Source organism: Coturnix japonica, chromosome 2 (genome assembly GCF_001577835.2).
Source record: "Coturnix japonica isolate 7356 chromosome 2, Coturnix japonica 2.1, whole genome shotgun sequence".
Lineage (NCBI taxonomy): Eukaryota > Metazoa > Chordata > Aves > Galliformes > Phasianidae > Coturnix > Coturnix japonica.
Genome location: NC_029517.1, coordinates 17,807,905 through 17,832,126, shown reverse-complemented (window position 1 = coordinate 17,832,126; position 24,222 = coordinate 17,807,905). Strand labels below are relative to the sequence as shown.

General features: G+C 36.0%; 2 protein-coding genes across 4 annotated transcripts in view; both read left to right on the top strand.

Annotated features, from left to right (window-relative positions):
* The window catches only part of LOC107309030 (macrophage mannose receptor 1-like), a 48,081-nt gene extending 31,275 nt beyond the window's left edge, over positions 1-16,806 (top strand). For both annotated transcript variants that reach the window (XM_015853439.2, XM_032443078.1), the window contains exons 18-30: positions 700-767; positions 1,375-1,475; positions 1,957-2,099; positions 2,836-2,950; positions 4,837-5,006; positions 6,818-6,920; positions 7,902-8,131; positions 9,080-9,245; positions 9,862-10,014; positions 11,949-12,065; positions 12,327-12,494; positions 15,136-15,189; positions 15,482-16,806. In XM_015853439.2, the coding sequence (XP_015708925.1) occupies positions 700-767; positions 1,375-1,475; positions 1,957-2,099; positions 2,836-2,950; positions 4,837-5,006; positions 6,818-6,920; positions 7,902-8,131; positions 9,080-9,245; positions 9,862-10,014; positions 11,949-12,065; positions 12,327-12,494; positions 15,136-15,189; positions 15,482-15,723 (1,830 nt within the window). In that variant the 3' untranslated portion in view covers positions 15,724-16,806. The remainder of the gene's footprint in view (positions 1-699; positions 768-1,374; positions 1,476-1,956; positions 2,100-2,835; positions 2,951-4,836; positions 5,007-6,817; positions 6,921-7,901; positions 8,132-9,079; positions 9,246-9,861; positions 10,015-11,948; positions 12,066-12,326; positions 12,495-15,135; positions 15,190-15,481) is intronic.
* A 1,768-nt stretch (positions 16,807-18,574) lies between these two features.
* LOC107309032 (macrophage mannose receptor 1-like) overlaps positions 18,575-24,222 on the top strand; it is a 37,496-nt gene continuing 31,848 nt past the window's right edge. For both annotated transcript variants that reach the window (XM_032443079.1, XM_015853441.2), the window contains exons 1-3: positions 18,575-20,781; positions 22,260-22,658; positions 23,615-23,788. In XM_032443079.1, the coding sequence (XP_032298970.1) occupies positions 20,721-20,781; positions 22,260-22,658; positions 23,615-23,788 (634 nt within the window). In that variant the 5' untranslated portion in view covers positions 18,575-20,720. The remainder of the gene's footprint in view (positions 20,782-22,259; positions 22,659-23,614; positions 23,789-24,222) is intronic.

Here is a 24,222-nt window from a genome sequence, read left to right as displayed (position 1 = left end):
GGCAAGTGAGGTAACTGAAAGATGATGGATGAAACATTCAAAGTAGCTAATCAAAATAGGTATTGGTTTATACACAACTCTGAGAACATCAGCTTTTGAATTTGTCAGTGTATCTGAGATGTAGTCTACCTAACAACCTCTTTTTGGTCAAGGAGGCAGAAGGACAAAGTTCTCATATGGAATATAATAAGGGGTGAAGTATGTGAGTGGTGGAGCATAAGGAAACATCTTTTAGATGATGTTTCCTTCGTGACTGAAAGCCTGATTACTTTTTTTCCGATCACCTTCTTTAAGTCAGTAGTCTACAAGTCAGATTTGAACTACTTGAAGCTTTTCCTGACCTTGCTGAAGAATGTCAATGAGTTGACACGAGCCTATATTAATTGACATCCAAATTGTAGGAGGGTTTGTTTCTTGCAAGGTATTTGTAGATGATGATATCTGTCAGACACTGTTCAAGAGCTGAGAATTTCACAGACATTAAAGTAAAACTGTAAAAAGTGACAATATACTAACCAAACTTTTTGGTCAGTGGTGAAGTTTTACTGATGATTGTCAGCTGTGAGCTGCTTTAAGTTTTCTGTTGTAGCTAGACATTATAACAATTCCTATTCCCTTTGAATAAATAGTATATTACTCATTATTAATGAATTTCTGTGATAAGAAGAAGTGTATACAATATTAATTGTTATATTCTAGATATTGAAAAATGGCAAAGAGGATGCATATTTCATTGGTTTGCAACTGAGTGTTGATCAAAGGACAAGGTAGGTGGCTGTGAACCATCACGGTTGCATTTATTGAGCAGAGAAAAAAAATTATGAAGTGCTTGAATGAAATTTAATCCTGCAAATGTGTGTGAGAATATTTTTAAGTTTTACTCAAAATTTCCAGGGATTAGTGATTCATGATTGGTGTTTTTTATTCTGAAAGTTGTAAAACTGTATTCTGTCTTAAATTTATCACAGTTTTTCCTCTGCATAGTAGAATGATCAAGCATATTGCTTGTGTTATGATTAAAATCTCTTATATGTGTAATAGGTAAAATGAATGTATGACTTGGGGAAAATTGTGAGAATCTGTACTATCTCATTTTAAAATGCTGTCCAGCTTGTATGTTGGTTGGTCTGAATGGACATTTTGTCCTATCAGCTGCAGAAGTGTCTGCTTATTGTGTAAATCAAAAGTAAGCACACATACTATGTATGGAGAACAATTCTAATGTGGTTAGCAGAGAGACAAACCAGTCAAAAAACCTTGTACACATTAGACTATGAATGGATATATTAAAGGTATTGCAAAATGACTTCTTTTCAATATGGACTCAATCCTACTTATATTAAAGAAGTGTTTTCTTGGATTATTTTTCTTAAGCTGGATGGATGGCACTCCAGTGAATTATTTGGCATGGGCACCACATGAGCCTAACTTTGCAAATAATGATGAAAACTGTGTAGTCATGTATAAAAATTTAGGTGAGTTCTGTGTGGGCATGTGTCCCATTTTTTTTTTCTCTAAGAGGCACCCATTTTTTATTTTTCTCTCTTTTTTTTTTTTTTTTTTTCCTTCTTTGTTTGCTGTTGCATGTTGTTGTAGAAGACCACAGTATTATAGTTTGGATTTAACATTTTGTGGTTCCTGTGTTTATCTTAAATATAACATGGGGAAGCTTGGATAGAAGTTTGTGGTTATGATTACTACTCAACTGTTTTATACTTTTAATTAAAATTAACTTAATGTGTCACTATAAAACTTTACTACCTGTTTCTATGTTGCTTTCAATGCTGATGACAGCATGTACAAAGTGCCTTATTTATCCTAAATTCTGAAATAGAATTATAATAAATTGAGGGACTTTAGATGTGATCTTTCAGCTTAGTTTAAGAATGAGTGAAAATTTTTATCTACTAATTCTGGTTATGGTGTCACACAATCCCCCTTTTATCTTACATTTAGGATTTTGGAATGATATAAATTGTGGTTATCCAAATCCCTACATATGTGAAAGGCACAACAGTTCCATTAATTCCACAGTTCCTTCAACAACATTTTCAACTCCAAGAGGATGTAATCCAACTTGGCTTTCATTTCAGAATAAGGTACTGTAACAAAAGCAGAGCATATTGGATGTTTGGCAAAGCATTAAATAGAAAGCAGTTATTACAAATACATTATTAAATATTTTATTTTTTTCCAGAGAGCTGGTTGATGTCTACATGTTTTTCTTTGTTTGCCCATCCACAATTTTGCTTTTTGTCATTTCAAAGGGGGATACTTGGAAGCGACATATAAACATATTTGGTTGCAGTTTATGAAAGTCATTCTCTAGTCTTCAAGCCTTCTTTTATGCATTTCCTAAAGAATTTACATATACTTCTTGAAGTATTGACACTTTGGTTTGTGTTTTAACCCTATTATAATGCTTCTTCAGTAATGAATATATTTTGCCTTTCTTGAATTTAGAACTGTGAAAAGTTTTGTAGAGTCAAATTAAAATTAGAAAACAAACAAAACAAAACACAAAAGTGGGTTAATATTGGTCTTGTAGAGTTTATCAATATTAGTTTTCTGTCATTAAAAGTCAGATTTTGCTTGTTTTCTATCAATTTCAAATCAAATCTAGTATATATTTTGTTTAGGGGAATGTTTCCTTGAAAATTTACCTAGAGAATGGACATGATTTGAAACTTCATTTTGAGCAGAATGTGTTTTGTCCCAGTTAAATCTGCTATTTCACCACCTTTTCTCCTTCCTGCTTTGCTTGCAACAACGATGTTCAGTCTGTAAGTGATGTTCTTGTAAAGTTAATAAATAGAGAATTTGTTGCTGTTTTAGTGTTACAAAATATTTGGATCTACAGAAGATGAACGTGTCACTTGGCATGCCGCACGAACAGCTTGCATGAATTTAGGAGGAAACCTGGCCACTATCCCTAATGAGCAAGTGCAAGGTACTGAGAATAGTTCTATAGCAACTAGATGAGATGACATTTAATTTTTACAGATGGTTGTATTTGTGTAAATATGGACAACATTTGAATGATGTCTTTGCATCTGATTTTGGTTCCACAACATACAATATTTAGAAATTTACAGTGAAATCTGCACCTGAATCTACCAAATTCTACTGCTGGCTTAGAAATGCATGAGTATTATCTTGACAACCAAAGTAATGCCTTCTCTGCCTGAACATGATGCCAGCTGGACTCAGCAAGTTTCATTCCAAGTGATGTAGTTTCACTAGTCAGCGTTAACTCACTGCATAGCTTTCCATAGTAATTCAAGTAGAACAGCTTTGGGATTAAAACTTTCTGTCGCTGGGCAGTTTGCGGCAGAGGTTTGACTGATCATACATCTAGCCATCTCACTACGTATTTGCATCATTATTTTCACCAGAGAAGTTTATTTTAATGATTACAAGAATTACATCAGTGTCTTGGTAAATGGGCAGATATTCCATGCTTGAATTAAAATGACACAATAATTAGAAGAGATTTTGATAGATGTTAATAACATCTCTTTTTAGAAATGTTTTAAACTACACTGAGAAACAGATACTGCATAATGTTTGTGAACTGTTTGTGAACTCCAAAGAGCACACTGAAAAATGATACTTTGTAAAACAAGCCATTGTTGTACTCTGAACAGTTTACTAGTTTAACTAGTTAATTAGCTAAAACATTAGAGTGCTAATATGAACTTAGCACTACTTAATTTTTTTTCCACACTTGAAGTGATGAAGAGTCAAACTTTCACAGAAGTTATCAAGCATGATTAAATTCTTATCCTACATAAAACTACAGTTTCTCAGATAACTTATGCAGGGCTTGAAATGACAAATAAAACCATAAGCATTAAACTATTGTTTCTGCTGTTAGTGTAGGTACGAAGACTTGAGTTCTTGTTACAATTTCTTTCAGAGCAGCAATGCTAACATTTGGTATAGAAACCTGTAGGTCTTACTCTTGGAAATGCTAAGTAAGTTGCATCCATTTCAAAGACTGAAAGAAGGTGTGTGGTTAATAGAGTAGACAAATTGATCTATTTTTAGAGAAGAATGAGCTCATAATGTTGACTAGCAGTTGGCAAAAGGCATCATAATTTTATTTTAGCATTTTTGTTTTAACAAACTGTTTGGTATACTGTGGTCTAGTGGGCTGATGAATGCCAGCTGAGATAGCCCGCTCTGTTTTTAAGCTATCTGTAGTAGCTGAGATGAACAAAGGACCTTCCTGGGCTTTTTAAAGCTGTGGTAATTATCTCTTCTGAGACTCATTTTTAAGTATCTCTCTTGCATGTTCTGTTGCTTGTTATGGAAGTGCAGGCTACTATACTTCCTTCAGTGAGGAAACAGTTCTGCTATTATAGATGCAGCTGCACAAATGGCTGGTGCTCAGTTGTGTTGTCTGCATGATGCCACAATAACGTAACCACTCTGGTGGGATCATAGAAAATGTATATGATCTACTCCACTTTATATTTCTAAATCAGCTGTAGTACTGAGATTAAAAAATGTTTTGAGACCCTATAAAACTATTCTTGTTGTGCTTTTGGAATTCATCCAAGTACAAGGTTAGACCCTGAGCTGGAGTATGTTGCACAAAACAAGAGAAATATATCTTGGTTATCTGTTAAACTCACAAGTTGCCTACTTTTATCTTAAATATTTGTGTTGCCAGAAATAAACTGTTCGTTATTTCAGTAAAATGCTTAATATCACCATATGCCATTAATGACAGTGAGTTCTGACGCCTAGGTTCAATCACACTTCATGGAAAATATTTCTCATTTTCTCTCTCTTTTACTTTTTTTTAATTATTATTTTCTTCAACTCTAGCTTTCCTCACTTTCCACATGAAAGATTTTCCCACTGACACATGGATTGGATTAAATGATATAAATCATGAACTGAAGTTCCTCTGGACAGATGGAAGAGGAGTTTACTTTACAAACTGGGCCAAAGGCTTCCCATCAGGACATGTGGGATCATACTCATATGATGGCCAGGTAAATAGCAATCACAAACTGTCCAATGATGTGTACTTTTAGATTACACATTTAGGCACTTGCTGGGATTTAAAACTTTACTGTTCGGTTTACTAGTTTCATATCTGTATAATTTACTAGCAGTACTGACATCACCATAGTTGTTTTTCTTTCTTTCTTTCTTTTTCTCCAACACCCCCCTTTTCCCCCCCTCAAAAAAAATATCCTGGCATTTTTAGACTATTTTTTAATGTGTTATTCATGGTGGTTACATATTGCATTGATAAAATTATTACTTAAAACCCTTACACATGTCACTTACAAATGCACTAAGTTGCTGTGTTAGCTGTTTAGAGGTACCATACAGTGCTTATTCAAAGATCGCTTTCAGATTTCATTTGTATATGTCCCTGAAGGCTACAGAGCACCTGTATTTGCCCTGCCTTTTCTCAGGCTTTGTTGGAAAGACAGTGAGATTTCCACCTCATGATATTGCCCAAAAAGTGTGTGGAATAAGCACATCTACCTTGTCTTCTGAGCATTGCTGTGCATTTAACGTAAGGTGTTTCGTATTTAGCATGTACCTTGCAAGACTTATTTACAGAAAAAACATTCCCTGTTGTACATATGAGCAAATTTAGTCAGTCACATTTGCAGGAAGGACATGTCTTTGTAAAAAGCAAGGCATTCGAGTTTCATGGAAAAAAAAATAACTTCCCCTATTTTGCTGTTATACAAACTGATTTCATAGGTCATCGAGTCCTTCTCACTAATCTTATGTGATTTAGATTGTTCTCAATTACAGTATTAGCTGTATTTCTCTTGAATGAATTTTTATCACACAAATCCTAGTTTTATGTATATTTTTTCTTTTTCTGGTTTTGAAAGTATCCCCTCTGAGCTTTTTATTCTTACTGGGGAAAAATGTTTGAGAATCTGAAGTTCAAAATAGAAAGCATGTATAAAGTGTTACTTTTGGAAGGAACAATACTTTTTTTTCTCTCTTTTTGTGAGAGCTATTATGATTTCTATGAAATCATCTGTGAAAACTTTTGAAGTCTTCAGTTTAAAAATTTCAAATTTATTTTTACTTGACCTCAGCAAAAAAAAAAAAAAAAAAGGAATATATCATAGCTTATACAAAGTACTTTGCAGCTGTTCAATTGGAAATATTTAAATCTTAATGCATGACACTTACTATTGAAGTTTTTCTCTGTATAGTTTTTGCTGGATAGCAAAAGTAACAAAGAAAATTGTGCATTAGTCACTCTCTATTTAATATGTACTAACAAAGTTTCTAGATATTGTGTCCATGTAGTAGAAATTGAAATTTCACTGTTAAGGTGGTACCTACAGATCAGTGACTTTGAGTAGCAGCTGTTCTGACTTTGCTGTGTCTAGTATTGTATCTTGCAATAAAAAATTTTAAGAGACTGATATTTCAGAAATGTTACATTGCCCATTGAAGGTTCATGTTTGTTTTTGGAGTTTGTTTTGTTTTTTCCTTGAAAAAAATTAATCATTTTTACAGCACTTGATTTAATTTCTCTTTGAATCGTCTGGGGCTTTCCTTTTCTTCATGCTGTATGCCTGAAGATGGGAGGAACCAGAAATTTCTTGTCTGCCTATTCACTGCAAGGTTGCTCAAGATAGAGCAACATTAAGAAACTTGTGACGTGCAAGAGGAACAGAAACTGTTCATCATTAAAAACTTACAAAGATATGAGAATAAAATTAGAATGTTATGTCTGTATGAAGATGTAAAAAAACCAAAGTTTCTTATTCGCATTTTCTAGTTATTTGTAACTGATTTTGTATCTTCTTGCCCCAAGGCTGATTGTGTTGTCATGAGAAACAATCCTGTTAAGGAAGCAGGGAAGTGGGCTGATGAAAGTTGTGATAACAACAGAGGATATATATGCCAAATTAAAGCAGGTATTGCTGTTTTCTTATAAAGTATAACCAAGGCTTATGAGTATTCAGGATCTTGTTGGGGTGTTCTGTGCTGGATTTTAACACAATTTCACTCTTAATAAAGACACATCAACAAACTGCTTTTCAGGAAGGAACATCAGTATCGTGTTTGTCAGAGCAAAGATCTTCCAGCTGACTGCTTCCAGTAACTGCCATGTTACTAACTTCCTGAGCTGGAATTTATATCTGCGTAATTGTGTTTAGTATGAAATTTCACTGTAAGGGTGGTACCTACAGATCAGTGTTTGCTTTTGAGCAGGAGCAATTCTAATATTGCTGTGTGTAGTATTACACCTTACAACAAAGCATTTTAAGAAACTGATATAACAGAAATATATCCGAATTATAATTGTTCTGTGATTTTTTCTGTCATTTTCTGGACATGTTGGCTTTTAGAATGTATTCTGGGAAATACTAAATTGTACAAGCTGAATGAATTGTCTAGAGTGTGAATGTAATTCGTTCACGATGAACTTGAAGTGATTTACCTACAAAAGGAAAGTGAAAAACAGTGAAAACCTGGGTTTAAATATCAGATTGATTTGTAAGCGCTGGTCTGTTTTGTAGTTTACATTTTCTCTGGCAAAAAGATTTGAAGATAACAAGCAAAACACTTCTGTTGATGGAAAGTTTTCTCCTACTCTATTCCCAATTTATTTAAGTTATACTATTCTGGAGGATTATGCAGAATGCTCCTTTACTCTTTGTCATGAATTACTCTACGCAGCTCTTTTCCTTTTGACAGCTTTGTAATTGATTTATACTATAGAATCTTGACTACAGAATAGCATGTTCAACCCATGTTGGTCAGGGAGTATGAAATCCAGAAAAGAGGCAGGTTACTGTATCTTATTTGCAATTACAGTCAAATCATATTCACCTGTTAAACTAGTGTATGATCCTTTTTTTTTTTTTTTTTTTTCTCCTTCCTTTATTATACAGATGCTGAATTTCTCCCTTCTACAACTACAGACCCAACAAGCATTATCCGTTATGGTAACAGTAGTTATTTGTTTGTCCATACCAAAATGAATTGGGAGGATGCACGAGAAAACTGCAAACGAAATCAGTTTGACCTTTCCAGCATCTTAGACCCGTACAGTCATTCATTCCTGTGGCTAAAGATATTAAAGTATGGGGTGCCTATATGGATTGGTCTTAACAGTAATGTGGTAAGAACATCAAACTAATTGAACATGCTGCTGCTTTTCTTATGGAAAAATCAGAAAATGCAAAGTCATATTATATCTTTATGTTTTTAACTTATTGGTCCTAAATACTTCTTATACTGTCAGATCTACAGGTAGGGATCTTCACTCTTCCATTACTCTTCCTAAATTATATACAGTGTACATACTTTTAACACTTTTTCTGTGACATTAAACTCTATGCACTTCCAAACAGTACATTGCAGGATAGCATTTTGAATTACCTCTTTGTAGATAGTGTGTAATGTTTAGTTTGAGATAAAATCCATGTACAGCGAAAAACATTTACTCTAAAGTAACTGTGGTTCTGATACAGTCACTCTTCAAACATTTTGAGGATAATTAGCCAAATTATTAATAAATTGGTTTATTTTATTTGTCTCCCCTCTCCCATTTCTCTGATATTTAGGTACATTCTTGTATTAAAATATGTTGTCCTTTCTGCTTAGAACAGTCAGTTGTCCTGTATCCCCTCCATTTGGCTTAGTGCACAAAGGAAATAAAAAGTAGTGGGCATAATACAACATTTCTTAAATACATAAATGATGAAATGTTCCTCATAATAACTAAATTATTTGATTGCTTTCACAAACATTGGTAGGAGATAAATTGTTTTTTTAATGTAATTTAAATTAAAATATTCTATATATCTTGAAGTCTGAGAGGAAAAAAAAATTACTCTTCCCACTTTACTCCTAAAAACTACTTTAAGTGAGATTATTGGTAAATTCAAGTTAAGAGTTTTGTTAAGTTTAAAATTCATTCAGTGTCACTTACTCTGCACTTCTTTTTTGCTAAAAATCATTTTTTGCTCTAACTGAAAACTTCTTGCACAGGCATCATCATAACAGACATTTGACTGATGCATAAAGATTAAGACTTAAGATTTAATTCCTGGGGTTTTGTTTTCAGACAAATGGGCGTTATGAGTGGATTGATAACTGGAGAATGAAGTATACTAAATGGGCTGAAGGGGAGCCAAAGAGAAAAATAGGATGTGTTTACCTAGACATTTCTGGAGCCTGGAAGACAGGATTCTGCAATGAAAGTTACTTCTCTGTTTGCAAAAAGCCTGATGGTAAGAACTGGAATCTAACTATTGCAATTGTATTGATTGTCTGACTTAAAATGAGGGTCAACTTTAATTAACAAAGCTAGTGTGTCTATGGATAGCCATTGCTTTACATTAATAGCTATATGTATATATATTTCAATTTTATTCTGATATCATCGTGTAATAAAATGAAGAAACTTGAAGAATCAAAAGATAAGGAATCAAAGGGTAGTGGTCACACCTACATGGTGTTAAAGGGGAATGTCTGAGTGACCAAGCCATAAAGAGTTACACAACCCGTGTGACCAAGCTCATATGGTCCCTAATTTAGCTATGGCTGTGAGTAAAGTATAGAGATATAGAATGTGTTAGAGCATAACAGTGTGCTTGGGTTAGATTAGATTTCTTAAGGCTGAAGTTTAAGTACTTTTTTCTTAGATTAAAGAAATTTTGGCTGTTATGTTGCTGTAGCAGTACAGACTATAAAGATTACATTTTATTAAATACTTGAATAAGTTCTGTTGTTCTAATTCATTCTAATGTTTTGTTAGAATAGTCTGTTCATGATAAAGGAATGTATAAGACAATGTGTTTGTAATTTTTTTTTTCCTTCCCCTTTCCTTCTTTTTCTTTTTAACAGTTCAAGCTCCTACTGAGCCCCCTCAGCTTCCTGGAAAGTGCCCTGAATCAGAAGGACATCGTTCTTGGATTCCTTTTCGAGGTCACTGTTACTATATAGAATCGTCATCAACAAGAAATTGGGCTCAGGCATCTTTAGAATGTCTTCGACTGGGTATGTATCATCAGTTAAATAGCTTGTCTTTCAGAATTTTTTTCTTTCTGCTGAAAGCTGAACATGCAATATACGCTTTGTGATTTCAAGGATGGTCCAAGTGTTGGCCCACAGTTAAATCTAATTATTACCCTGATTTTGGAGGAGATGGAGGATAGCTGTCTATCATTTGTACGTGCTCCCTTTTATGTGTACCAGGCATTATAAGAGCTGTGTGGCCTGGAATGGAGGTCAGTAGAGGAAACTTTGTTCCCTGGCCCTGCTAGGAGATAGTCAATCTCATCACTAAATAGCAATTGCTAAATCTTGGTTTAGTGGAATTTTTTATCAATTGTACATCTGATCTGATTTTGCACTTTGATTATTCCTGTTTTGAATCCTGATAGTTTAATTTCCTTCTTGTGTTGTGGTACCTAAGCCTGTGCCCAGTGCCCCAGGTAAGGCTGCACCACTGTAGAGCAGAGTGGGACAATTGCTTCCTTGATTAGCTTGCTATTCTCTGCATGATGTGCTCCAGGATGTGGTTGGCCCTTTTGGCTGTCAGGGCATACAGTTGACTCATATTGAACTATCCATTTATTTGCCTTGATGTCTTTCATGCCTGGTCACTGGGGCTGAGGCTGTTGTGCAGCAGCCCTAGGACAGAACCGTACAGGGTGATGTACCTTTCTCTGAATCCGTAACTTGGGTTCTTCCCCTTGCTCCTCTAGGCTTGGGAAAAATGGTCTTTGGTGGGTTGGTGGCCATACTACCCTCTCTGCTAATGTCTCTTGGTGTTGAGGTTGTATAGAGGAGCTTTTCATGACAAATGTTAACAGTTACAAAATATCTGAATCATTCTGCAAAAGAGGAACAAGGAGAAAAACATGAAGACGGCAGTGAAAAAAAAGAGGAACATTCCATGTTCTCCTATATTTTGCTGTCCCTACTTGCACTCCGTTTTTTGTTTGCAGTTGGGCATTTTCCAATTATATCTCATCCATAATAGAATTCGGAACCATAGTATTTTATGGTTTATCACTAGCTCAACAGTAATCCACCTTTCTTTCATATTTTCATTCTTTTAAACTCTTTTTAACCTTACCTGAGGAAAAAATACCTTCAAATATTCATTAGCCCAATCAAAGCAGGTGTTGCAGTATTGACTGGATTGTAGCCTCATGCAAAATAGGGCTGAAGTTGGTCTTTATTTAGTGTTTAATGACATTCCAAACAAAGTTGCATAGTTCATTCTCTCTGCTGGCACACTGCAAGCCCCATGCTGTGATGTCTTGACTTTCCTGCAGCATCAAACAAAATGAATCATTATGGCAGAATGCCTTGTGTTGTATGTGAATGACTAACAGGGTATCTACCACACTAACTGGGCAACAGATGACCAGGATGATCTTTCTTTCTCTAATGACTGCAATGAGAATACAGGAAAATAAACAAGACCTAGTTAAAGAGTTTCAGTGATGATTATGCTTCAGAAAGCCAGAAAGTGTACTATATAAGATCCATATAAAAGCTCAGAAAATACTTAATTATCAACATGTGAAGTTAAATTGTGCACAGACTGAAGATTCAGCAACTTTTTACTTTAATCTTGTGATTTTGCATAGAGACTTTTTAATATTAAAACATCAGTAGGAATTATTGCTGTATAACATATTATCTTGTATTTTTCCTTGAGCCATTATTCAGTTTTATTGCTATTTCTCACCAATGAGAAAATAGTGCTAGTGCAATGCCTTGGAAATGATAAAAAATACATCAACAAAAATACATGACATGGGGTATTATCAAAAGTTAGTTTTTGCTCTGAATTTAAAAATCCATTTGGAACTTGGCACACATAATCAGTAGTAAAAATGAGACTGGCATTTCACAGGACAATGAGAGCGCCTAACACTGTAAAACTTTGAGATATTTGTTTTCTTTGGATCTTGCAGGTGCATCTTTGGTATCAGTTGAAGACTCAGCTGAAGCCAGCTTTCTGACATACATAATTGAACCGCTTGAAGGGAAGACATCAACTTTTTGGACTGGAATGTACAGAAATGTAGATGGTAATTTTCATTTTATTTATTTATTTATTTATTTATTTATTTATTTATTTATTTTTAATGAAGAATTGCCATAAACTGTTTAATACAGATATAAAAAATTATATTATACTTCTCTAATACATTTCAAGAGAAATTAGAAAAGGTAATCGGGAAAGCTAGTAATCAAGAAGTAACCAGCAGATTTCTCAGGAAGGCAATAAAAACAGAGCAGAAAATGAATATTATCTTATTCTTTAATGTGTTCAATATTTTCCCACTTAGGAGAATGGCTATGGCTAGACAACACTGCAGTGAATTTTGTCAACTGGAATACAGGAGAACCTTCCCCTCAACAAAATGAGCACTGTGTTGAAATGTATGCAAACTCTGGGTACTGGAATAACATCTACTGCACCTCCTACAAAGGCTATGTTTGTAAAAAGCTAAAAAGTAAGTGCTGCATTTACATATATTTTAATATAAGGAATATTCTTTTTGTGCGCTAGTATTTAGTAGATGACTTTTATGCACAGTGCATTTTAGCTGAGCATTTTGTGTTTTTATAAATGTGAAGAGAATGACATTTGCATACTAACAAAAAGAAAGAATAAGTCTTGCCAGAAAGTAGAAGGGCTGATTGGCATTCAGATCCCTTTGAACTGTTTTGAAAATATTCTGTTCTTATCTCAGCTGTTCTTAGTGTGTGCCCTTTACAAGCTTGTCTGTCCTGTGTTGACAGTTGTTCAGTTATCAAGTTGTTAATGTTCTTTGCACACACAAATTAGTTTATTTGAAAATGTATTCCTCAGGAAATTCCCTCTTTTTAGCACAGGGGGGATACCCGTTCCTCGTTATGGTAGGCTTATATGTGTGTTATTCTGCAGTGTAAAGCAGTGCTTCTTTTAATTGATTATTTCTGATTTGTGAATTAACAATCAGTTTCGGCCTTTTTTCTCTATGTTTTGAGAAGATAAATAAGTGAAAATTAAGGCAAATAGAATAGTTTGTATGTAATAAATTGAAATAACAGAATGTGCAAATTTGGCACATTTAGGGCATATGTTTTCCTAAAACTCATACCAGTCATTTCTTCCAGCTTGTATTGCAATATCAACAATCTCTTACTAATATTTACTGAGGAGAACAAAATACACTTAAGAGCTAAGCTGTCCACTTCCCTAAAATACTGGAAATGAGTGAAATTCTGCTGTCCTTTCTAAGAATTTGCTTTCATGCTGTATTTTCATGGCTTACTCAGATGCTTGTAACAGTGACTGTATCTTTCACAGGAAATACTGTAGAACTGCTGGGCTTACCTATCCATTCAGAGATTACAGTCTGTCTTTTTACATTGTGACTGGGAAATGAAAAGACAAATTATTTTCAATCTTAAATTAAAATAGTCATAGAGGGATATAAAAAATGTTGCAATTAATGGCCACCCCTTTCTTTTCAACCATTAATGTCTACTCTTTTTACTGACAACATTATTCACCTGTTCTGATACTAAACCAATTCTGAGAGTTGAAACGGGTGAAAGACAGTTATGATTAGGTTCAAGCAATCTAGCTTCCTGAGCTGGAATGTTCTGAAGTCATTGAAATGCCAGTGTCAATGCAAGGACTATGCAGTCGCTCACTGAGGGACAGGACTCATCTGAGTCTTACACTGCTGTAGTAATGCAGCTCAGGTCAGCAGAATTTTGCAAACCTGTGGTAGTGCTAAATGGAGTGTTAGAAGCATCACTTAACATAGTTTCATTTACTGTGCCTTGCTGCGTTTGCTGCTTTCTGAAAAGGTTGCAAATGCAAAACTGTGACTGAAATATTCTTCTGAAATACATGCTATTTGCTGTTCCACTTGCTAAGAAAAAAATTACCTCAGTAACTTGAAATTCTGGAGGTGGTCTATTACATAAATAATGTAACTTTGTTTTGTAAATAAGTAGGTAGTCTAAATAATTCAACAGTTCTACAGGTTCTAGTGGATTGGACTTCAAAATAGTGGCTAGGAATATTATGTTCACAGCATTTCACTATAACTTGTCTGAGAATCACAGAACTGTAGGGATTGGGACAGGTCTCTGGAGATCTGGAGTCCATCTCCCTGCCTCCCAGGAGACTGCATGGGAAAGTGTCCAGGCAGGTCTTAAATATCTCCAGAGAAGGGGCCTCCACAGCTTCTCTGGGCAGCCTGCTCCAATGTTCTGTCACTCTCAAGAAAAGAATTTTTATTTCTTGTTCCCATGGAACTTCCTGTGTTCCAGTTTGTTCCCATCCAGTGTCTGAATAGGGAGCTAGGAGGTTTAGTGGTTTTTCTGTAGGTATGGTAAAGGGAGGACGGTTGGACTAGATGATCTTATAGGTCCTTTCCAAGCTTGTGATTCTATGATTCTATGATTCATTGCCCCTTGTCCCAACACTGAAAAGAACCTGGCCCCATCCACTTGATGCTTGTCCTTCAGATTTACAAGCATTGATTAGATACCCTCATAGAGTTCTCTTCTCCAGGCTGAACAGTCCCAAGTCTCATCCTTTTCTCGTAAGGGAGATGCTCCACGATTCTAATCAGTGTTCTCTTTCTAGAAGTTTCTTGTCTTTCTTGAACTGGTGAGCCCAGAACTGAGAACAGTACATGATAACTACTAAGGCACGCTGCAGTTCAGGAATAGACTTAATTGTTTGGAGGCACACCATCTCTTAGCAAAGCAAACATATTTGCTATTTACATGTAGAATGATGAGTACTGCAAGGATTTATAATTATATTCAGGATTGTGTTTGAGCAGATCTGTCCTAAAGAAGCTGTGTAGTCTTGTGGTTTACACTGGTAGGGGGATCTGCCCCCATATTCTTTGCTGATGTTCTTCTACTTGGTATATTTATCCTGCTAGTTTATGTAAATACATACATGAGAGACCATAGAACAGTAGGCCATTATGCTTTGACTTTTGATATATGTGCAGAGCTGTGTGTGAGGTTTGTATTACTGTACACTTTTCTGAATGCAATTTTCACTATGATTTTTCTAATCACATAATTTTAATATAGAGTGTAATAACATAATTATTTTTCAATGTTTTCAAATACCAGCAACTGAAATACTGCCATCAGCTGAAATGCCACCAGCTGAAATGCCTACAAAGGGTAAGGATATTTGCTCATTTTCTTCCAGGTAGACAAAAATGTATCTAGTGGAAGATCATAAAAAGAAAAAATAACAATCATATTCTATATTATGTATCCTACATTTTTTTGTAGAATTTTCTACATATTCCTACATTTTCCGAGTAACTGTGTGTTTCTCAGGAGCACATAATTCCATAGTAGAAATTGATATACTCCATTGAGTATATGAACAAAAAATGAAAATAATAATTTGTGATATGAAATGCAGCTAGCCTTTTAAAATCAACTTACTGTTTATATTTGTTTTCAGCGATGACCAAGGATGAGGAGGCTCCTACTCTAAGCCACGGTAAAACAGGAATCGTAGTTATCGTTGTCATCATCATCCTTGCTGGAAGCAGCCTTGCAGGCTTTCTCTTCTACAAAAGAAGAAAGAATCGCTTGTCAACAAATGACAGCTTTGAGAACAATTTGTATTTTAATAGTGATGGAACTGGAGACACAAAGGATCTTGTGACCAACATAGAACGGAACGAACATGCGACACTATAGTATAATAAAATTAATGTAATTTGTAATGTAAAATGTAATGTAATGTGCCTTGTTTTAATAAAATTATGCAACTACAGTTGCATATTTTCTCAGTACAAATACTGTATTAGCCAGTTGCAGTGTGTGCATAATATTACATACAGCATCATCATTATTTCATTACCATCTTGAGTAAGATTTCAGATCTCATGATGTTAGGGAAAAAGATAATGCTAATTATTAAATGGAACAATAGAAATGGATGTAGTAAAGAAAGTGAAATTTCGGTAGATTCACTTAAGAAAGCTGTCAAGATTTGTAATTTCTGCACAAAATTCATTTCAGACCATGTAGTGATATACAGAATCTCCAAGCTATTCAACAAACATCTCTCTAATTCTGCCAGCTCTCAAGTACTCTCAGTGGCATTAGTACCGTGGTAGTTGCTAGGTAACAAACCTGTGTTTAGGTATCCTCTTTGAACCGAGAGACTGAAAAAATCCTTTCATGGCAAAATTCCAATGCCTGTGATTTCATACCACGTGGAGAACAAAGTATTTAGTTCTTGTTGCTTATCTCTTCTAAGATTTGGTTAGGTAAAAATGGGAGGCAGGCCTTTGAAATGGAAAAAGCATGGTTGGCTGGAGTTTTTGCTGGCTACAAGGGAACTTGTCTGGGAGAGGCAATAAAGTTAACAGCAAAATTTCCTTTTTATCAGGACAGTTACAGAGGATGGGGAAGGAACATTATCAGTATGTGTTCTGAAGGCTTGTAGGAGCACTGTGTTTTGATAATCACATTTTGCTTTTTTATACCCTCACAAGCAATGGCATAGATTTGTGAGGTGCTACTGGAAGTCAGGGACTATTTAGCCTTACGAATGTATCCGTTAGTACTGACCTTGTTTCCTTACAGAAATGCTTAGATTGGTTACCATTTACATAATTCTTAAATTTCCAAATGTTTATATTTCTAGTTTTTCCAAATCTTATAAAACAGAAATCGTGTGTGATTCCTCATTCTCATATAAAGGTGTATGATATTTGATTTTGTGGATTCAGACTTGTTCTGTGAAATAAACAGTAGCTAACTTTGATTTTTAAATGGCCTTGCCATTAAAACAGACTGTAATAGGATAAACTTAAGTAGGAGAAGGTAATCATGGAGACATACCAGTCTGAACTGTGATCGAATAACAACCTGTATCTATCCAGGGATTATATGCTTAAAACCAAGTAAAAAATGCCAGCTGAGTGATCTAGAAAAATCTGGAATTTTATATATACATATAGTGAAAATGGGGAAATCTGTTCTGGAGTCCCTTTTCTCTTTCTGCCCTTCTCCTTTTCTAATAATAATAGCAGTTATTTCTTCTGCTATTTCCTTTTTTTTTTTTTAACACATTTGTTCAAGCTTGTCTTTTTGGGGATTATTACTTCTCATGGTTCTTCATCCCACCTGATGTGGTTTACAAACCAGAAAATTCCTGTTCAGCTTTGATTAATGATGTTAAAGACGATGATATTTCAACGATATCGTTGAAACAGAAAGAAGCAGTGAAATGCCAAGAGGCTGTATTGGGATCCCAGCCTCATTGCACTGCCTGTTGTGAAAAAACAAATCAGTACAATCTCTATCCAAAAGAACTTCAGTCCTGTTCTGTGGCCCTCCACAATCCTAAAGGCCTCAGATCACACCACATGATTCTTCCAGACAACATTTTGTCACATGTATGTATGCAAGTGTATAATTGGAAAGAAAACAAAGATTGAAGAGATGTCTCATTTCCTCATACTCTGCCACACTTAGTAGATATGTCTCTACAGCTCCTGGAGCCTGTCTTGTTCTGAATTAATCTACCCGTTCTGAGCTGGATGCCACTTAATAGCTAGCATTAGGTGTAGCTGCTTCTTTGTAATGCTGTTCTACTCTAAGACGTGTAAGATATTCGGAGGAATATGAAATTTAAGCTGCGTGATTTACTGTCACTCCAATTGCAATACCATGGGGTTGGAGCAAATCTCCTATGAGAAAGAGCAAACATGAAAGCAGTGGCATTTATAACACAGAAGATCATTTAAGTTCCATTTGTTTAGCTTAAGATGAGCACTCATATGCTATACATGATATGTACAGTAATGACAATTTGACAATTTTTCAATTTTTGAATGGAAAGCAGAGAAAATAACTCGATTACTTTAAACGATATCTAATTAACATAAGATGAAGTGGACTTGTGATCATTTCAGTTTCCTTTATTTTTTTCTTTTTTTTTTTCTCCTTTTACGTAGTTCCCATTAGACTGAATATAAAGCACAATGTTTTGAAGATTATCATTTCTTTGGTCATATAAATCTTCAAGAAAGACTGAGGAGAGTAGTTTTCAAAGTATTTCACTTTCCACATTCTCTTGTTATTTCAGTCCTGGATTGCAGTGGTTTAATTGAACATTGTTTGGTGATCTGGCAACATGTCCTCCTTTCCTGCTGCTAAGCTTTCATATTCTTGACAAGTGACTGAATACTTAGAAGAGTTTCCAAGATTGGGCTTGGGAAATTGTGTTGCTCCATAAGTATGAATAAAATCAGCACATCTTCTTGTCATGTCAACATTTCTTGCCGTTCTTCAGCCGTTCTCTGATGCAGGTTGTTATTCTTTATAGAAGCAGTCTTTTCTCCTAAGCACCCTTGCTGCTTTTGTGCTCTTTTATTTTGTGTCCAGAGTAGATGCTGATACTTAGGTCTTGCTTTTGTGAAATGTTCTTATTACGAAAAAAAAAAAAAGAAACGAACAAAAATCTTGATTGAAAAGATGAAAGACAAAGGATGGATAGAGAAGCAAAAGAGACTTTTTGGGTGATCCTTAATAGTTCATATACACAACCCTCTGATTCTGCTAAGCTTTCTTACATTTCATGTTGGAGGTTTAGGTAGATGAATGAAAAATAAAGGAGATGATGTATCTTGAAAATAAAGTAAAATTCCAGGTGCTTTTTCTTGCTTTTTGAATATACTCTGAACCTACCTACAGAAATAAAAAGCTTGTTCCCTCTGTTTGGTTGTTTGTTAGTATAGGACATTTCTACTAAGACTTTTGGTTTTGGCATTAAAAAAAACCCTTTTCTGGACTGGAGGCTTTGTGATTTTGCTCAAACCTCACTTTGCTTTGTGAGGATTCTGAGAAGAAATCTTACATGAAACAGGGTAATTTTTTTTTCCCCTCTCCCCCCTCCCCAGATATTTATAGTGGTGCTTTTTTAAAATGAATTATTGAACTTTAGGGACACATCTTGTAGAACCTGCATGGACTCACCCATTCATTTCTGTGGTAGTAATTGAAGAATGACTTTATGGTAACTGTTGGTAGCATGCAGAATTTTGCCTTGCCTCTTTACATCCTGCTACATATCTTTTGCTTTGTTTCTGTTTCCTCTTTTCTGCAGAAGAGTTCTGACTTCAGAGAGAAGATGGTGAATCTGCATGGTGTAACTTCCTGCCTGAGAGATTGCCAAAGGAACAATGCTGACTCAACACAAAACTCAGTGCTGCTTTTCTGAGTAGAGTGCCTCTCTGCTGTCTTCTGATCTTCTTTCTAACTTTTTGGGCATTTAAAGGCTCTTCTCAGACAACCATGGTGGTGAAATGGACCTCAGTATTTTATTTTTTTTTTTAAGCTTCTCTCAGCAGATAATTGAGAGCAATCCTTCATTCTCCTGTTCTTTCTTGCTATTTAGTCCCTTTTTTCTTGCCCAATGGTCCCATTATTTTCTCTCAGCATTTTAATTCTTGATCCACTCTAATTCCATGTGGACTTTTTTAGGCCCAGTGTGTTATTCATTTGCATCTGAGTCAGAACAACAAAACAGGGTCTGAGATATTTGTGTAGGTATCCAGGGTTTCCTTTGCCTACAATTGCAGCAGTTTTTCAAGGAAAGTCTTATTTTAGCAATGAAGGACCTTAAAGGGTCCTTCTGTAAAATGAATATCAGGGAACTTATTCCAAACCAGCTTCTCCTGAAGATACAGGGATGGAGATTTTTCAAAGGACATATTAAAGCATTTAAGGATTCAGAAAGTGCTGTAAACCTACCACAGGAATGGGTGCCTTTTCTCTTCCTGAGCTCTATGTCTTTCTAATTATTTTACATACTATACAGCAGAGGTTTTTTTTCGAAGTAGGCAGCAGAATTTTGTCAGAATATATGAACAGAGTGTACTTTTGGATGTGGAAACTTTCACAGACCAGATGGATGAAAAATGTGGCAGTATTCCTTATCAGTTTACTTTCCCTCTTTAGTGACAACTGAAAATCCATCATTTTCTAGTGCTAAATTATGTTTTTCACTTAATTGTGTCATTCCTTTTCAGAATTTCATCAGTTGTTGCTGTCAGGTTTGGTACACAGCTTCTGTGTGTGTCTAGGACAGAGCAAAACAAGGGATAGGTACTTCCGGAAGAAAACAGATTCTTCTTCTACATCTTTTCTCTTCTCATGGAAAAGCTGAAATGCTTCTTTTTATTCTCTAAGATCACAGTAATCTCTAAGATTACTTGATTTGCCTGCTTTTCCCAGCCATTTTCCATGGTACCATATTGCATTCTGTTTTATGGATCGTGCAAATCTTACTCCTCTTTTTTACTTTCTTTATTTCCATTAGAGAGATATTCATGTCAACTTCACCCTAAAAATAATGATCCTGAGTTGTAAGGCACGTTTCCCAAATCTTCACTAATATGTGACATCTTAGAACTAACATATCCATGGAAGAGAAAACTCTTGCACTCAGTACCAAAAATAGCTTAGAAAGTAAAGCTTATTCATTGAGGTATGATTTCAAAATTACAAATGTGACGTGATTTGGTTCCTTATTTGCAGACCAGAACTTCCCTGTATCAGTTGAGTCTTTAAACCAAAAAGGATTCGTTAATCTGGGTCAATGCAGAAGGGTTTTCTTGCAAGACACAATTTGTTCAGCAGGAGTTAGAAACAGAGGGGAAAAAGGAGCGAAACATCTGGCAATGGCTGTTTACCTTTTAGTGATTTTTCTTTTTTCCTTTTGTACATCTCTTCAAGCATCTGGTAAGTCTTTGCTGAGCACAGAGTTTTGCAAGTCACCTTTCTCCTGCTTTTCTGACATCCTTCCTAATGGAGATTGAGTTTAGATCTATTTGCAGCCCAGCATGTTATTTGGAATAGTTTCTTTCAACTCTTAAATCTGGTGATGTTAGACATTGCTCCCGTCAGCCAGTTTTCAAGGAGGTGCATNAGTAAAAGAAACAGGTGTGGGTGAGGAGGTGCTGATTTCTGAAAAGCAGCTGGCTGAGTGTGGACATAGCTGACCTGAAGGTACTGCACTGAGAGGGAAATCTGCTTGGGTACACAAGGCAATGAATGTCCTCTCAGCATTCATGGAACTGCTGGCTGATGTCTGCTCTGTTTCCTACTCAGCTCATCTGGCTGTTGCACATAGACTGTTGCTTACTGGAATTCTGTTTCCTACCTGGTAGCTTTAGGAATGACCTTAAGAGCTGCTGCCTGCAATTCTGGTCTAATTCCCATGTGTAAATTTCTTCTCTGCAAGTTTTGGGCAAGGCTTAGCTGGCTAGCATGAAGCACCTCCGCAGCTGCAGAGCTGTGCCAGGGTGAATTCCATCTACTTGTTCAGATCTTTAGATTTTTGTAGGCATATCAGCACAGTAGTTTGACTGCTCTCTGGTGTGCTGGGATGCAGGGTTATGAACCCCATCTATTTCTCTCCTGGTGTGGCAGAAAAGCTTAATGTCACAGCAGAGTGAGCCGGGTCATGTTTCTGTCAGTTGAGGGGAGCTGAGGGATACAAAGCAGCAGCAAAAACATTACAGGTTTGAAGCATGCTGCAGTTCTGCTCACGTTTTTTTGCTGTTGGTCTTCAGAAACAAAGCCCTATCGTGCAATGCTTTACATTTCTATTTACAAGTGTAGCTATTAATGGCACTGAGGACAGTTATCCTGTGCTCAGAACTGAAGTGATGATGTTGCAATTTGTGGTTTCCCTCCTGAGAAAAGCACAAGCTGAACTCTGACTCTGTGAAGAAATGACTTTTTGTATGGCTGCCAAAATTCCAGATATTATTACCCAAAATTGTAAAGTGGTGCACTTGTTTGTTGATTTGCAAAACACACTGTTATTCTGGGCGAAATGGTTGAATATTGAGTATGGAAACCTTTTTTCATGCTTCTAATGCAAAAAGCCTTTTACTATCAAAATTAAAACCTGTTTAATGTGCTGTGTAGTAGTGAAAGTTTGCAGAACTCATGAAATCTAATATAAGTCATTTTGGAAAGGCATTTTGAGAACAGTGTGCTTTAATGAGGAATGTGAAGAATAAGAAAATTCTGTATTGCATGTATCTTAAAAACATTGTAATGAATGGTTTTCATACTGTTGATGGAACTGAATTTCTTTATCCACTCTGAATATCCAATCTTTGTTGTAACAGACTGTCATATAGCAGGAAACTGACTTATTTCCTACGACAACTGTCCTCAAAAATTTGCATTCTGACTTTGCTTTATAGATAATGGAATATTTTTAATTTATAATGAAGATAGCAAACTCTGTGCCCAAGCTCAAAACAGCAGCTCAGTCATAACTACCATGTGCAATGAGAACAATGAGCTTCAGAGGTTTAGATGGATCTCAGCCACGCAGCTGCTGAGCATGGGAATGAAGCTATGCCTGGGTGTGCTCACCAAGGATGATGAGGCTGCCATCACATTGGAAACCTGCAACAGGACAAGCGAGCTTCAGAGGTGGGAATGTAAGGATGAGGCACTTTCAATCCAAGGCAAGGATTTGTTTCTCAGCTATGGCAAAGGGAAGGGGAAGAAAATGAGGTTATCCAAAGAATCAGGCAAAGGGAGCCGGTGGAGAATCCATGGAACTGTGGGCAGCATATGCTCCAGGCCCTATGAGGGTGAGTATTGAAAATTAATTTCTGTATTTCTTGGTAAATTAACTGCCCCTCTTTAAATGAACTCAACTGCCTGCTTATCACTCAGCAATCCTCATAATAGTGACATCAGTAATACAGCTCACTACAAATGGCTTAGCAATGCAATACAAATATCATAGAATCATGGAATAGCGTAGGTTGGAAGGGACATTCAACCCTCTGCCATGGGCAGGGTTGCCACCCACTAGACCAGATTTCTTAAAACCTGTTCTTGCACCTCCAGGGATCCACAGCTTCTCTGGGCAACCTGATCCATTACCTCACCACCCTCTGAGTAAGGGATTTCCTCCTAATAGCTAATCTAATTTCTCCTCTTTTAGTTTAAATCTTTTCTCCTATGTCTTATCAATCTTAGACCATGTAAGAAGTCTCTTTCCATCTTTTTTTTATAAGCCCCATTTAAGTAGTGGACAATCCCTCAGATCTTTCTCTTATCTAGACTGAACAAACCCAGCTTCTTCAGTCTTTCCTCCTAGGGGAGATGTTCCATCTCTCTCAGTGTCTTTGTGGCCCTTCTTTGTACCAACTGTGACATGATTGTATACTTTTCTACACATCTCAAAAAGTGTGATTCTGTCAAATGAAAGAATAAAAGGCTTGTGATGAAATAGAAAAGAGAACGGGAATTCTCTTTGTACAGCAACAATGGAGGGAGATGGTGTGGGTAGAATCTGTGGCTGTTTCAGAATCATCTCAGGCAATGGGAGAAACTGAGTCATGAAACAATAGTCCAGACATGACAAGCAATAAATGTGACAGCTTTTCATTTTTCTGAGGGCCAAATCAAGATTGTTTATGAGTGTTAATTAGGGATGTCCATGGAGAGATGCCTGCGAACAAACCCCGTGATCAATATCAGATACTGTAAACTGTTGACAGATACCAAGTGACTGCTATTCATCTGTTTCTCTTCATAGATATCTATACACTGGGAGGAAATACTTTTGGTGCACCTTGTGTGTTCCCTTTCAAGTTCAATGGTAAATGGTTTGCTGAGTGTGTCCGTCGGACTGAATATGCAAGCCCTCTCTGGTGTGCAACTACTTCAGATTTTGATAAGGACCGACGTTTTGGATATTGTCCATCAAAAGGTAATTTAGTTATAAATATTTCAGGGAAGGCATTAAGCAAAATGTCACCCTCTCTCACACTCAAAATCTCCTTAGGATGTGCAAGTAGTACTGGACAGCAAAATGGATTCTGGGTAACCTAATTCACTGGTAAGCTGTGCAAGTGAAAATGGGGGCTCTGCTCTTCATTCGGTTTCTCCAGCTGAGATGAGGAGACTGGTATCTATGGAATGCGTGGTGAGGGTGGTGTGTGGGACTGATGGAAAAACGCAGAAAGAAGTGCTTTTGAGGCATTTTGAGGCAAGTAATGTATAGAGTAAGAAGGGTTACAAAGTAAAAAAGAATGGATGGAGAGACCAAGATATTCTGCATGGGGAAAAGGAGGTTAATTTGGACTGAACTGTGAGAGAAATAGAAGAGATATAAATAGAAAAGAAGAAAGTTAATGTAGGGAA